Source organism: Lampris incognitus, chromosome 19, assembly GCF_029633865.1.
Source record: "Lampris incognitus isolate fLamInc1 chromosome 19, fLamInc1.hap2, whole genome shotgun sequence".
Classification (NCBI taxonomy): Eukaryota; Metazoa; Chordata; class Actinopteri; order Lampriformes; family Lampridae; genus Lampris; species Lampris incognitus.
In genome coordinates, this window is record NC_079229.1 from 35,330,487 (window position 1) to 35,344,994 (window position 14,508).

General features: G+C 48.0%; 1 protein-coding gene across 1 annotated transcript in view; it reads right to left on the reverse strand.

Moving 5' to 3' along the window:
* Positions 1-14,508, reverse strand: part of scn5lab (sodium channel, voltage gated, type V-like, alpha b) — a 283,003-nt gene that overhangs the window by 94,692 nt on the left and 173,803 nt on the right. The window contains exons 19-21 of the mRNA XM_056299257.1: positions 7,110-7,250; positions 6,422-6,545; positions 5,542-5,729 (exon numbers count right to left, since the gene is read on the reverse strand). Of these exons, the coding sequence (XP_056155232.1) occupies positions 5,542-5,729; positions 6,422-6,545; positions 7,110-7,250 (453 nt within the window). The remainder of the gene's footprint in view (positions 1-5,541; positions 5,730-6,421; positions 6,546-7,109; positions 7,251-14,508) is intronic.

A 14,508-nucleotide genomic window follows, 5' to 3' on the forward strand; every position in this document is an offset into this window, starting at 1 on the left:
GGTGGTACATGGATCTAGAGTGGAGGGTGGTACATGAATCTACAGTGGGGGGTGGTACATGGATCTAGAGTGGAGGGTGGTACATGGATCTACAGTGCAGGGTGGTACATGGGGCTGTGGCTACGAACAGACATGTGGCACACATTGATCCTAGAGCAGGAAGTCACTGCTCTTTCTGCAATGATGAAGAAACTCTACAGCACTTCTGGCTCAGATGTCCCAGGTTGAGCCCTCTTTTCTCTGTACTGCAGCAGTGGCTCAGAGGTTTAGGAGAGGTTTTAGAAGAGAGCCCGTTTGTCTTTGGTCCTAGGTACACAGCAGCGTAGTGCAGATGTGTCACCTTGGTTAATTTTCTGATAGGTCAGGCAAAAATGAGCATTTGGCTTAGCAGAAGAAACAAAATGAAAGGCACAGGGTCCACAGATGCTACACTCATGTTCAGGGGTCGAGTGGCTGTTCGGCTGAAAACTGAGTTCATGTTTCTTCAAAATGGTTAAAAACTTGGAAGAATTTGTTTCTGTTTGGAGACATGGAGATGTTCTGTGCACCGTAGAAAACAAACTGCTTCTTCTTAATTTCTGAAAAGGGGAAGGTCTGTATCTGTTGTTTTTACTGTGTATGGGGATTGTTGTGTTTCACTATGTATATGAATATTTGTGTTAACAATGTTATTTTAATGTGAATGGAAAATTGGACCATTAAAGACTCGGTTAAAGGTCAAAGGTCTCTCTTTCTCTGTCTCCTCTCTCTCTCTTTCTTGCTCTCTCTCGATGTTTCCATGGGTACATTGGCAAAGACCTTCCCTTTATTCTTCCACATCATCATTCCAGGAATACTCACAAAGCGCTTTAGCTTTGACCCTTGACTCTTTTCCTGAGCGCAACAGTGGAATAATGAATCAACATCCAGAAAATGTCTCTGAGTTTCTGCAGTTGCGTGAATGGTCAGACTATGTGGAGCTTTCAGCAGTTTGCTGCCTTGCTTAAGGGCACATTTGCAGTCTTTTTGCTTTATGTCCCCATGGACAAACCATTAACATCAGTTAACATCACAATCATATCCATCTGACACACACACGTATGCACACACGTACGCACACACACATGCACACAAACATGCACACACACATGCAGATAAACGTGTACACACACACACACACACACACACACACACACACAAAACCCAGCTGACAAATTAGCTGTTATCAGACTGCAAGACTCAGGGTTGACCATGTCTGCGGTCACAAACAAACCTGAGCTTGTTATGTCATACACAGGTGTGTGTGTCTCTGAGCAAGCATGTGTGCATATGTGTTCTGTGTGTGTGTGTGTGTGTGTGTGGGCCAGAAATCAACCACTTTCAAATTCAAACACATAGATAGACAGATAGATAGATAGAGATATAACATAGATAGAGAGAGAGAGAGGGAGTGAGAGACAGACAGACAGACAGACAAACAATCAGTGATTGGCTGAGTCCAATCACTGATTGTTTGTTCGCATGAATTTTTCCTTTTATTTTGCCAATTTAATGGTCTGCCTCCTCCTACAGAATCCACCTGGGTAACTAATTCAAAGCGTGTGTGAACAGGAACTGGCAGCTGGAGTTGGGCCTAATGCACGTTATCGTTGCACTGATTTCTGATGAGTCTTTCACAAAACAGCACTGGCTAAATAACAATCAACCCATCTTTAGTGGCTGCTGTCCGATCGATTGGTGCTGAAAAGCAACAACGACTACTACTACTACTACTACTACTACTTTCAGCTGCTCCCGTTAGGGTTCACCACAGTGGATCATCCGTTTCCATTTCTTCCTGTCTGCATCTTCCTCTGTCACACCAGCCACCTGCATGTCCTCCCTCACCACATCCATAAACCTCCTCTTTGGCCTTCCTCTTCTCCTCTTCCCTGGTAGCTCCATATTCAGCATCCTTCTCCCAATATACCCAGCGTCTCTCCTCCACACATGTCCAAACCATCTCAATCTTGTCTCTCTTGCTTTGTCTCCAAACTGTCCAACCTGAGCTGTCCCTCCAATATACTCGTTCCTAATCCTGTCCTTCTTCATCACTCCCAATGAAAATCTTATCATCTTCACCCCTGCCACCTCCAGCTCCTCCTCCTGTCTTTTCCTCAGTGCCACTGTCTCCAAACCATATAACATAGCTGGTCTCACCACCATCTTGTAAACCTTCCCTTTAACTCTTGCTGGTACCCTTCTGTCACAAATCACTCCTGACACTCTTCTCCACCTACTCCACCCTGCCTGCACTCTCTTCTTCACCTCTCTCCTGCACTCCCCGTTACTTTGAACAGTTGACCCCAAGTATTTAAACTCATACGCCTTCGTCACCTCTACTCCTTGCATCCTCACCATTCCACTGTCCTCCCTCTCGTTCACGCATATGTATTCCATCTTGCGCCTACTGACTTTCATTCCTCTTCTCTCCAGTGCATACCTCCAACTCTCCAGGCTCTGAGCAAAAGCAACTTCAATTCATAAATCATATTTCTGAATTGTTTCATTTAGTTTGCTTGCCTTGCTGGTTTCTTCCAGTTTAAAATCAAAATAATCCAAACCAGGGGATTATTTTGTATTCTTTTTCACAACGAGCTCTTCCTTGACTGCGTTTGCTGAAGATGGCCAATGCATGCGTGTACAGATGCGTTGGGTGGGTGAGGTGAATATAACGGCAAATGTTGATTGCTGGGCTGACGGTTGCCGGTAGGAAAATTGTGACATATTGGCTGACCTAATATTCAAGAAGTACTTTGTCATTGCGCAAGCACAACAAAATTACAGTTGTGTCAACCTTGAAATGGTGCATACATGAAAGAAACAAGAAATCTAAAATATCAGCAATAAAAAGTGCAAAATATAAGCAGTACAAGGTAGAAAATACAATACAGTTAATGATAAAATACAACTTATGAGGCACAAAAACAAAAATGTAGTAAAGGTATGGTGGACAGATATGAAGTGGCTTAAAGTGACATGTAAGTAAATATTGCAAATATTGCACGTGGCCAGTGGTGGCAGCACATCAGTCTCGCTGGATTGAGGAGATGTCTTGGTTCATTAGTGCCACAGCTTTTGGAAAGAAGCTGTTTTTCAGTCTCTTTGTGTGTGTGCAGATTGATCTGAAGCACTGACCTGATGGGAGGAGCTGAAACAGATGGTGTCCAGAGTGTTTAATAACTTTCATGATGTTCTTAGCCCTCCTCACGCAGCGAGTGCTGTGAAGATGTTCTAGTGATGGCAGCTCCATGCCAACAATGTCCTGTGCTGTTTGCACAACACGCTGGAGGGCTTTTTTGTCAGCTTTGGTACAGCTGCTGTACCAGGCTGTCATGCAGTTTGTTAGGATGCTCTCGATGGAGCATCTGTAGATGTTGACAAGCAGCTTTTGGGGAAGGTTGGCTCTCCTTAGCCTCCTCAGAAAATATAGATGTTGTTGTGGCTTACTCACTACTGCTGAGGTACTGTCAGCCCAGGAGAGGTCTTCTGTGATGGTGACTCCCAGGAACCTATATCTGATCACAGCAGCACAAGAACAGGTCCTCGGGACCAGATCGGTTGAGGCAGTGGTCTACCACATCAGACAAGACCCAAGATGCAGCCTGTGCAAAGATGCCCCTGAGACAGTCCAGCACTTAGCAGCAGGGTGTAAAATGCTAGCTGGGAAAGCGTACACTGAAAGGCACAACCAAGTGGCTGGGATAGTGTACAGGAACATCTGTACTGAATACAGACTGGAAGTCCCCAAGTCCAAATGGGAGATACAGCCAAAGCCGGTTGAGAATGGCAGAGCTAAGATCCTGAGGGAGGTCAAGTTCCAGACTCACAAGCAGGTGCTGGCTAACCAACCAGACATTGTGGTGGTCGACAAGGAGCAGAAGACAGCAGTAGTGATCGATGTAGCAATCCTGAGCAACAGCAACATCAGGAAGAAAGAGCATGAGAACCTAGAGCAGCGGTGGCTAACCATGTGCCATGGAGAGCCATGTGTAAGCAGGTTTTCATTCCAGCCGGACTCCACACCGGGTGATTTCCCTGATTAGCAACCCTTCAACCAAAGAGGAAGAATGTGTCAGTGAAATCACCTGCTGTGGAGTTAGATTGGAATGAAAACCTGCATACACATGGCTCTCCATGGCACATGGTTAGCCACCCCTGAGCTGAAGGAAGAACTAGATCGGCTGTGGAAGGTGAAATCCACAGTAGTCCCAGTGGTAATAGGAGCACTTGGGGCTGTGACCCCTTAACTAGGAGACTGGCTCCAGCAGAATCCAGGAACAACATCGGAGATCTCTGTCCAGAAGAGGGTGGTCCTAGGAACAGCTAAGATACTACACAGAACCCTCAAACTCCCAGGCCTCTGGTAGAGGACCCGAGCTCGAGGAAGACACACAGCACCCAAAAAAAGGGTGCGCGGGAGAATTTGGTTTTTTTATACATATTAGGGGTGTGAATCACAAGTTTCATCAGGATACGGTATTAGAAAGATTCTTTGGAAAACGGTATGAAACTTACTGATATAAGAAAGTCTCTCACGATACAATTGTGACTGGATTCAGTTCAGGGGCCTGCGATCACTATGAGACAATCTCATATGCCCATGTAACACAATCACTTATATTCATATCAACTCACAAAATCCAACTAAAATACGATTTAACAAGTTTATCAATGAGCTCTGTTAGTCATCTAAAAGATAAACAATCTATTCTTTTTAATAAAAAGAATAAAAGTGTATCTCCTGTTTTTTGCTATAACATGCCATATTTCTCATGTTTAAGTGTCTATGTTTGTTATCACTTAACTTAAAGAGCCCTTGATGACCGTTTAATTATGAACATGAAACATGTACATCTAGGCTTCATCACCTTGGGTTTATGAGGTCCTACCACTGAGCCAGTGCATTCTTAGTGTCAGTCCCAAAGCCCGGCACTAAGAATGCCGGTTCAGTGGATGCAAGGAGTGGAGGTGACAAAGGCGTATGAATTTAAATACTTGGGGGTAAACTGACCAAAGTAATGGGGAGTGCAGAAGAGAGGTGAAGAAGAGAGTGCAGGCAGGGTGGAGTGGGTGGAGAAGAGTGTCAGGAGTGATTTGTGATGGAAGGTACCAGCAAGAGTTAAAGGGAAGGTTTACAAGATGGTCATGAGACCAGCTATGTTATATGTTTGTGAGACCAGCTATGTTATATGGTTTGGAGACAGTGGCACTGATGAAAAGACAGGAGGTGCAGCTGGAGGTGGCAGAGTTGAAGATGATAAGATTTTCATTGGGAGTGATGAAGAAGGACAGGATTAGGAACGAGTATATTGTCTTACAGCAACACGTCTTGTGTGTTGCTGGACATTGTGCTGATGAATACCATGTAGCTAATGGGCTGAGAAGTCTGAGCGTGTGTGTGTATGTGTGCGTATGTGTGTGTGTGTGTGTGTAGATGTTAGAAGTGTTTTCTGTTTCAAATCATTGTGTTTTCACTATTTTTTGAATAATAATAAAATAGAAATAAACGTCTGCTCCTACCTCCTCTCTCTGTTCTTCCTCATCGGAACTGTCGCTGCTCTGCTCTCCTTCCTCCTCCTCCTCCTCCTCCTCTTCCTCGGGGAACTCCAGGTCCGACTCCCCTGGGGCGATGGGGACGCTGATGGTCAGGTTGGGGTTCGTCATGTAGCTGTCGTCTTCCGGGACCACATACTTCTCCACATGACGCCCTGAGAGAGAGAGAGAAAGAGAGAGAGAGAGGTGAAGAGAGAGACAGACAGACAGAGACAGAGAGACAGAGAGCAAGAGAGAGACACACACACAGAAAGTGAGAGAGAGAGACAGAGCGAGAGAGACAGAGCAAGAGAGAGACAGAGAGTGATAAGAGACAGAAAGCGAGAGCGACAGAGAGACAGAGAGAGACACACACACAGAGAATGTTATGAAGTATAAAAAGGCGGATGTTGAAGCTACAGTGGTGCTGATGTAATTTTAGTTGAACTTGCAGTGAGCTGTATATACAGTCAGACATATAAAGTACTGACATGTATATACAGACAGTCATGTATAAAGTACTGACATGTATATATAGTCAGACATATACAGTACTGACATGTACACACAGTCAGACATAAAGTACTGACATGTACATACAGTCAGACATATACAGTACTGACATGTATATACAGTCAGACATAAAGTACTTACATGTATATATAGTCAGACATATACAGTACTGACATGTACACACAGTCAGACATATAAAGTACTTACATGTATATACAGTCAGACATATAAAGTACTGACATGGACTTGTGTTTTCATGAACCTCTGCAGGGTATTAATAATCACAGAGAGGTGACTCAGTTTAGTCATCACATGTCATCACGTCATGTGTGTGTGTGTGGGGGGGGGGGGTTACCTATGACTGCCCCATTAGCCTCTGTGGTTTGAATGGCACTGAGACGTTTTAGCTTCATCATGGCTTTGGCCTCCTTCCTCTTCTGGCGACGACGCTTCAGGTTCCCATTGAAAAAATCCACCACCTAACACACACACACACACGCACACACACACACACACACACACACACACACACACACACAGAAAAAGAGCGGTGGAGAGGGAGAGATAAAAAGAATGAAAGAAATACACAAACAGTCAGACAGACAGACAGACAGATAAGCAGAGAGAGACAGACAGGCAGGCAGACAGACAGACTGAGGTAGACAGCATGACAGGAAGGCTGCCAGGTACTGGTCTGTGTATATTAAAGATGGACAAATAGACAGAAGGAGAAATAGAGAGAAAGACAGAAAGAAAAACAGACACGGACAGACAAAAAGGGTGTGATGCAGACAGAGACAGACAGACAGACAGGCAAACACGCAGGCAGACACGCAGGCAGACACAGACAGTCAGACAGACAGGCAGGCAGAAAGCCAGACAGGCAGGCAGACAGAGACAGGCAAGCAGGCAGACAGAGAGAGAGAGACAGACAGGCAGTCAGACAGACAGACAGAGGCAGGCAGGCAGGCAGGCAGACAGATGGGCGGGCGGGCAGGCAGGCAGACAGACAGAGACAGACAGACAGACAGACAGACAGGTACCTGTCTCCGACACCATGCCAGTCCTCTGGTAATTCTGTGGATGGCGATCTGCAGGTTGTTCATCTCTCCGTCGTCGTCGGGAGCAGAAAGGTTGTCTGAACTAAAGCTGCTCAACAGCAACGCCAGGAAGAGATTCAACACCTGCAGATATGAAGAAAGGAGAGAAAGACAGGGAGACAGAGACAGAGAGACATACTCAAGCAGATGAAAGGTTGGAGTGACAAGAAACCGTCATTGTACTCGTCTTTGCAACATAATTTAGTAACACAATGAGAAGAAGGTTCTGGAGGGCTGTATGCATGAACCTCCAACCAAACTGTACTTTACACTCAGTCCTATGTGATAGTTGGCTTTTCATATACACACACAGTGCAGGCTGATAATAATATACATAGTAGTTTCCTCTGGAAACTATGTTATTACAGATCATTCAGCCTGTGATTGATGACACCTGAGCCTCTTGGTAGCTGATCAATCATTCGGAGTTCTGATCTTTGCCAAATTGGCTCCACTTTAACTACAGGTGTGTGATCTGGTCACGTGCACATGTGTATGTGTGTGTGTGTGTTTCTCTTTGTGTCTGTGTGGCATGTGACACTAACTAGATATGTGTGTCTGTGCGCCTAGGTGTGTGTCTGTGTGTCTTGGCTTGACTGTGTATGTGTGTGTGTGTGTGTGTGTGTGTGTGCGTGTCTTGTTGGACTGTGTGTGTGTGTGTGTGTGTGTGTGTGTGTGTGTGTGTGTGTGTGTAGGTCAGGTAGATCAGGTTGCAGTTTCCCGTTTCTGTCTTGAGTGTACACTAGGCGGTCTCATCACAGTTTAACGTCTCAGACTCAACATTACACAACTCCACATTACACAATAACACTACATCACACAACCCACATTGACACAGAAATACCACCAAACAACAGGAAGCAGCAAGCTGCCTTGCTCAAAGGCCTCTGGCATGGAAGAAGAACACACAGCGGTGGATGATGGCTGTGCTGTGGGTGACGCATTATGTGAACCTGCCAACCTCATGACAACAGCACAGCGCCCCCTAACAGCCACATGGATGTCTACATCACCAGTCAACTTTTAAACCTTTCTGTCTTGGAACTTTTTATATAGGTGTTTCCAGGTTAACAAAACAAAAACTCAGGAGCTGTATACAGACACTCATCCTGGGCCGGGAGCTGTATACAGATACTCATCCTGGACCGGGAGCTGTATACAGACACTCATCCTGGGCCGGGAGCTGTATACAGACACTCATCCTGGGCCGGGAGCTGTATACAGACACTCATCCTGGGCCGGGAGCTGTATACAGACACTCATCCTGGGCCGGGAGCTGTATACAGATACTCATCCTGGGCCGGGAGCTGTATACAGATACTCATCCTGGACCGGGAGCTGTATACAAATACTCATCCTGGGCCGGGAGCTGTATACAGATACTCATCCTGGGCCGGGAGCTGTATACAGATACTCATCCTGGGCCGGGAGCTGTATACAGACACTCATCCTGGGCCGGGAGCTGTATACAGACACTCATCCTGGGCCGGGAGCTGTATACAGACACTCATCCTGGGCCGGGAGCTGTATACAGACACTCATCCTGGGCCGGGAGCTGTATACAGACACTCATCCTGGGCCGGGAGCTGTATACAGACACTCATCCTGGGCCGGGAGCTGTATACAAATACTCATCCTGGGCCGGGAGCTGTATACAGATACTCATCCTGGGCCGGGAGCTGTATACAGATACTCATCCTGGGCCGGGAGCTGTATACAGACACTCATCCTGGGCCGGGAGCTGTATACAGACACTCATCCTGGGCCGGGAGCTGTATACAGACACTCATCCTGGGCCGGGAGCTGTATACAGACACTCATCCTGGGCCGGGAGCTGTATACAGACACTCATCCTGGGCCGGGAGCTGTATACAGACACTCATCCTGGGCCGGGAGCTGTATACAGATACTCATCCTGGGCCGTGAGCTGTATACAGATACTCATCCTGGGCCGTGAGCTGTATACAGATACTCATCCTGGGCCGTGAGCTGTATACAGATACTCATCCTGGGCCGGGAGCTGTATACAGATACTCATCCTGGGCCGGGAGCTGTATACAGATACTCATCCTGGGCCGGGAGCTGTATACAGATACTCATCCTGGGCCGGGAGCTGTATACAGACACTCATCCTGGGCCGGGAGCTGTATACAGACACTCATCCTGGGCCGGGAGCTGTATACAGATACTCATCCTGGGCCGGGAGCTGTATACAGACACTCATCCTGGGCCGTGAGCTGTATACAGATACTCATCCTGGGCCGTGAGCTGTATACAGATACTCATCCTGGGCCGGGAGCTGTATACAGATACTCATCCTGGGCCGGGAGCTGTATACAGATACTCATCCTGGGCCGGGAGCTGTATACAGATACTCATCCTGGGCCGGGAGCTGTATACAGATACTCATCCTGGGCCGGGAGCTGTATACAGATACTCATCCTGGGCCGGGAGCTGTATACAGATACTCATCCTGGGCCGGGAGCTGTATACAGATACTCATCCTGGGCCGGGAGCTGTATACAGACACTCATCCTGGGCCGGGAGCTGTATACAGATACTCATCCTGGGCCGGGAGCTGTATACAGATACTCATCCTGGGCCGGGAGCTGTATACAGATACTCATCCTGAGCCGGGAGCTGTATACAGATACTCATCCTGGGCCGGGAGCTGTATACAGACCCTCATCCTGGGCCGGGAGCTGTATACAGATACTCATCCTGGGCCGGGAGCTGTATACAGACACTCATCCTGGGCCGGGAGCTGTATACAGACACTCATCCTGGGCCGGGAGCTGTATACAGACACTCATCCTGGGCCGGGAGCTGTATACAGACACTCATCCTGGGCCGGGAGCTGTATACAGACACTCATCCTGGGCCGGGAGCTGTATACAGACCCTCATCCTGGGCCGGGAGCTGTATACAGACACTCATCCTGGGCCGGGAGCTGTATACAGACACTCATCCTGGGCCGGGAGCTGTATACAGACCCTCATCCTGGGCCGGGAGCTGTATACAGACACTCATCCTGGGCCGGGAGCTGTATACAGACCCTCATCCTGGGCCGGGAGCTGTATACAGACACTCATCCTGGGCCGGGAGCTGTATACAGATACTCATCCTGGGCCGGGAGCTGTATACAGACACTCATCCTGGGCCGGGAGCTGTATACAGACCCTCATCCTGGGCCGGGAGCTGTATACAGACACTCATCCTGGGCCGGGAGCTGTATACAGACACTCATCCTGGGCCGGGAGCTGTATACAGACACTCATCCTGGGCCGGGAGCTGTATACAGACACTCATCCTGGGCCGGGAGCTGTATACAGACCCTCATCCTGGGCCGGGAGCTGTATACAGACACTCATCCTGGGCCGGGAGCTGTATACAGACACTCATCCTGGACCGGGAGCTGTATACAAATACTCATCCTGGGCCGGGAGCTGTATACAGATACTCATCCTGGGCCGGGAGCTGTATACAGATATTCATCCTGGGCCAGGAGCTGTATACAGACACTCATCCTGGGCCGGGAGCTGTATACAGATACTCATCCTGGGCCGGGAGCTGTATACAGATACTCATCCTGGGCCGGGAGCTGTATACAGATACTCATCCTGGGCCGGGAGTTTGTCCAGGATTCTACCTGGGTGTTCAGGACATCTTATCAATGAACTAAGTTATGAAAATCAATTCATGAACAAAAACCAGAACAGGTGCAGGAGAAAAACTGTCTCAAAAGCCTCAAACTGCATACCTACTGTGTTGTGTTGTATATGACATTCTTGATGTGTGTGGACAAACAGAATAAATCGAAGTGGACTAAAGACAAACATCACAACAACTAAAGAGTCTGATTTGCTGATCTGTTACTGTGGACCACATGTTGGGGTCCAAACACACACACACACACACACACACACACACACACACACACACACACACACACACACACACACACACACACAGCTTGAGGGCCAGTTGAGGTCGATGTGCCACAGTTGGTCAGTTCTCTTACATAATGAGCAGTCACCACCACGGTGGTTCTGGTGGATCCACCAGCTTCCTGGTTGGTTCCTGTTAAACAGTGGAGCAGGTGGAAACTGGGCCACTGGGTCAATACCCAGCTCTGTCCAATCATCTGCTGACACCCACATGATATCGCCACATCTGGGGCTGAGGGATGTGTGTGTGTGTGTGTGTCTATATGTGTGTGTGCATGCACGTGCCAGTGATGTGTGTGTGTGTGCGTGCTTGTCAGGGAATGTGTATGAATGTGTGCATGCACGTGCCAGGGAATGTGTGTGTGTGTGTGTGTGTGTTTTCTGTGTATTGGTTTCACACGCCCAGCTCCCTGTTTCCAAACACCGCAGCCTGATTGGTCAGGGTTCTGCTCCAAACGCCAATGGATCAATGCCGTTGACCGGCCGACAGGACAAAACACACTGTTAGCTAAACCAGTGTCCTCGCTGCTCTCCAATAACCAGTTGTGTGTCACTGAAAGCAGACACAGTCACTCGTTTATCCATCCGTCCTGCATCAGGACCGTCACTACAACTGACTGCTTTCCCTTTTTCTCCACACAAATACCTGTCCACACAGACCACAACATCCAGGACGGCTGGTTTGTGCCACAACGGTTGGGACGATTGTGTTAATTTAGTCAAATTACACAAATCAAGTTAAATCTTTTTTCTAATCATGTAAATCAATAAGAAGGTTTTGAAGGTAACCGCCTCTAAACCTGAATTAGGATGAATGGATAAAAAAACTAAAAAAAATCAATAGGGCGTCCGCGTGGCGTAGTGGTCTATTCCGTTGCCTACCAACACGGGGATGAGCGGTTCAAATCCCCGTGTTACCTCCGGCTTGGTTGGCCATCCCTACAGACGCATTTGGTGGGAAGCCGGATGTGGGTATGTGTCCTGGTCACTGCACTAGCGCCTCCTCTGGTCAGTCGGGGTGCCTGTTCAGGAGGGAGGGGGAACTGGGGGGAATAGCATGATTCTCCCACGCGCTACGTCCCCCTAGTGAAACTCCTCACTGTCAGGTGAAAAGAAGCGGCTGGTGACTCCACATGTATTGGAGGAGGCATGTGGTATTCTGCAGCCCTCCCTGGATCAGCAGAGGGGGTGGAGCAGCGACCAGGATGGCTTGGAAGAGTGGAGTAATTGGCTGGATACAATTAGGGAGAATAAGGAGGAAAAAATCCACAAAAAAACAAAAACACGGGCCTTGGTTCTGCCTAGGCGAGGTGTGTGTGGATGAGATGAGTTTATATGTTTAAGTGGGATCAGATCAGATCTCCGGATGATGTAAATGCAGTTGGTTCCACATGGCCATGCTCGCCCTGAGTGAGAAGCCACTGTTCTAGTTAAAAACTTCCTCCCAACAATAAACTGGTGGAAATGAAACGCATCTGTTACCCAGAAGCAAGTGTGCTTGACATGGTGTGTGCGAGTGTGTTAGGGAAGTGCTTGTCTTGGCATTTATGGGCTTGTTCTGTGTATTCATGCTGTGTGTGTGTGTGTGTATGTGTGTGTGTGTGTGTGCGCACGTGCATTTATTTCGGCGCTCAGCTCCACCTGAGTCCTCTCAATTCACCTCGTTTAGCTCGTTAAGCGGACCGTACCAATTAGCCCAGGGAAGTGGGCCACCCCACCTCTCAGGTCCTGCGGTAGACCCCCCTTTCCCCAGAACACACACACACACACACACACACACACACACACACACACACACACACACCATGAAACAGGCAAGCCAAAGCACAGCTGCGCCACAGCTCCATCACATGATAAATACATAGAGAGAGAAGAAAAGAGCAAAAATCGGGCAGAGAAAGGGAGTGCAAGAGAGAAAGAATTAGAGACATCACGACTGAGAGAGGGCAGAATTAGGTGAAATTGGTCATATAATTTAGGTGTTGATTTTGTGTTAACACCAAAAATTAAGCTGCGTCTATATTAATCTGACAAAAATCTACTGCACAGGCTACAGGCTGGTGAGATGCAAGGAAACAGTAAATACGTTGTTTCCTTGGATCACACAGCGATTACATAAAGAATCATGTGGATGTAGCTATCAAAGTAATCACATTACAGGTATCCATGTGTACGCAACAATCAAAATATTGGCATATACCAATAAATCCTAATGACTGGGTCTCTTGTTTACATGTAAATGTAGTCAGTGTTAAGGAGGACGTGATGTTAAGGGAGGGATCATAGAACGGGTCGGGGTCTGACCCGCTGGGTGATCTGAAAGAGGGATTTCCAGGAAAAATGTGAAAATCAAAATCTGAAAACCTGAATGACAATGGAAGGTCAACAGGCCACAAGACGCTAACTGAACCCCTCAGGAAGTTATGACAGGTGGCTGATGATCTGGTTCCTGATGGCAAATCCAATGCCATGGATCCTGGGCTCATCAGCAGCTTTTCCTTTCCAGAAGCAAGTGTAGCCACCCTTCTCCTCCTTCAGTTGTCCTTCGTCTGCCCGTTTGGGTTTCAGAAAGGGCAGCTATGTCAATCCAGCATCTTGTCAGTTCTCCTCTCCAGTCTGTCACTGGTTGCACTATCAATCAGCAAGTGCACAGTCCAGGCTCCAAAGTTCATGTTTCTATGTTTCTGACTGCAAATGGTGATTCCTCTGGATGCAGTAATCCGGTCAGGAAGTTTGAGGCATGCTATTTTTAGGGCACCTTTTCTAGCCCCTTCCCCAGGTGGGGTGAGCAGAGTGGATCTGAAAGAGGGCTGCTGAGTCGTGGGTGTATCTATCGAAGGGCTCATTCTACCTCATTCCAAGAGCCCAGTGACTGAATCTAGCACCCACTGCCTGATGTGCTGGCTCATGACTAGGGCTTCCAGATCTCACAATCCTGCCCCAGTCGCCACTTGCCGGTCACCACAGGACTTAATCTGGGATGTTAGGGTGGATTCCCTTTATGGAGGACGCCTGTGTGTGACTTCGTTTAATGTGGGGAGACTGGTGCACAGACAGCCACCACACAGTCCGTGACAGATCTGGGTCAGGATCCAGTGGCATGGAGTTCAAGATGACTGGGGCCCATTTCTGTTGCAGCCTTCATCCACCTTCCCAGCCATTGTGATGCTTCCCTAAACTCAGTCATTATCCTCCACCTGTTCCACTGTTGAGGTCTTGGTTGGATTGCTCTTTGTCAGGGACCTGCCCCTTGACCATACCGCCACGGGTGACCCTACCAGGAACATAGCTCCAGACGGCATTGCTCTCAGGATCTCAGGACCACACAAGCTTCTCCACCATGACAAGTTGACAATCTACAGAGAAGAGCAGCACCTCCAGCACCCCTCAGTTGA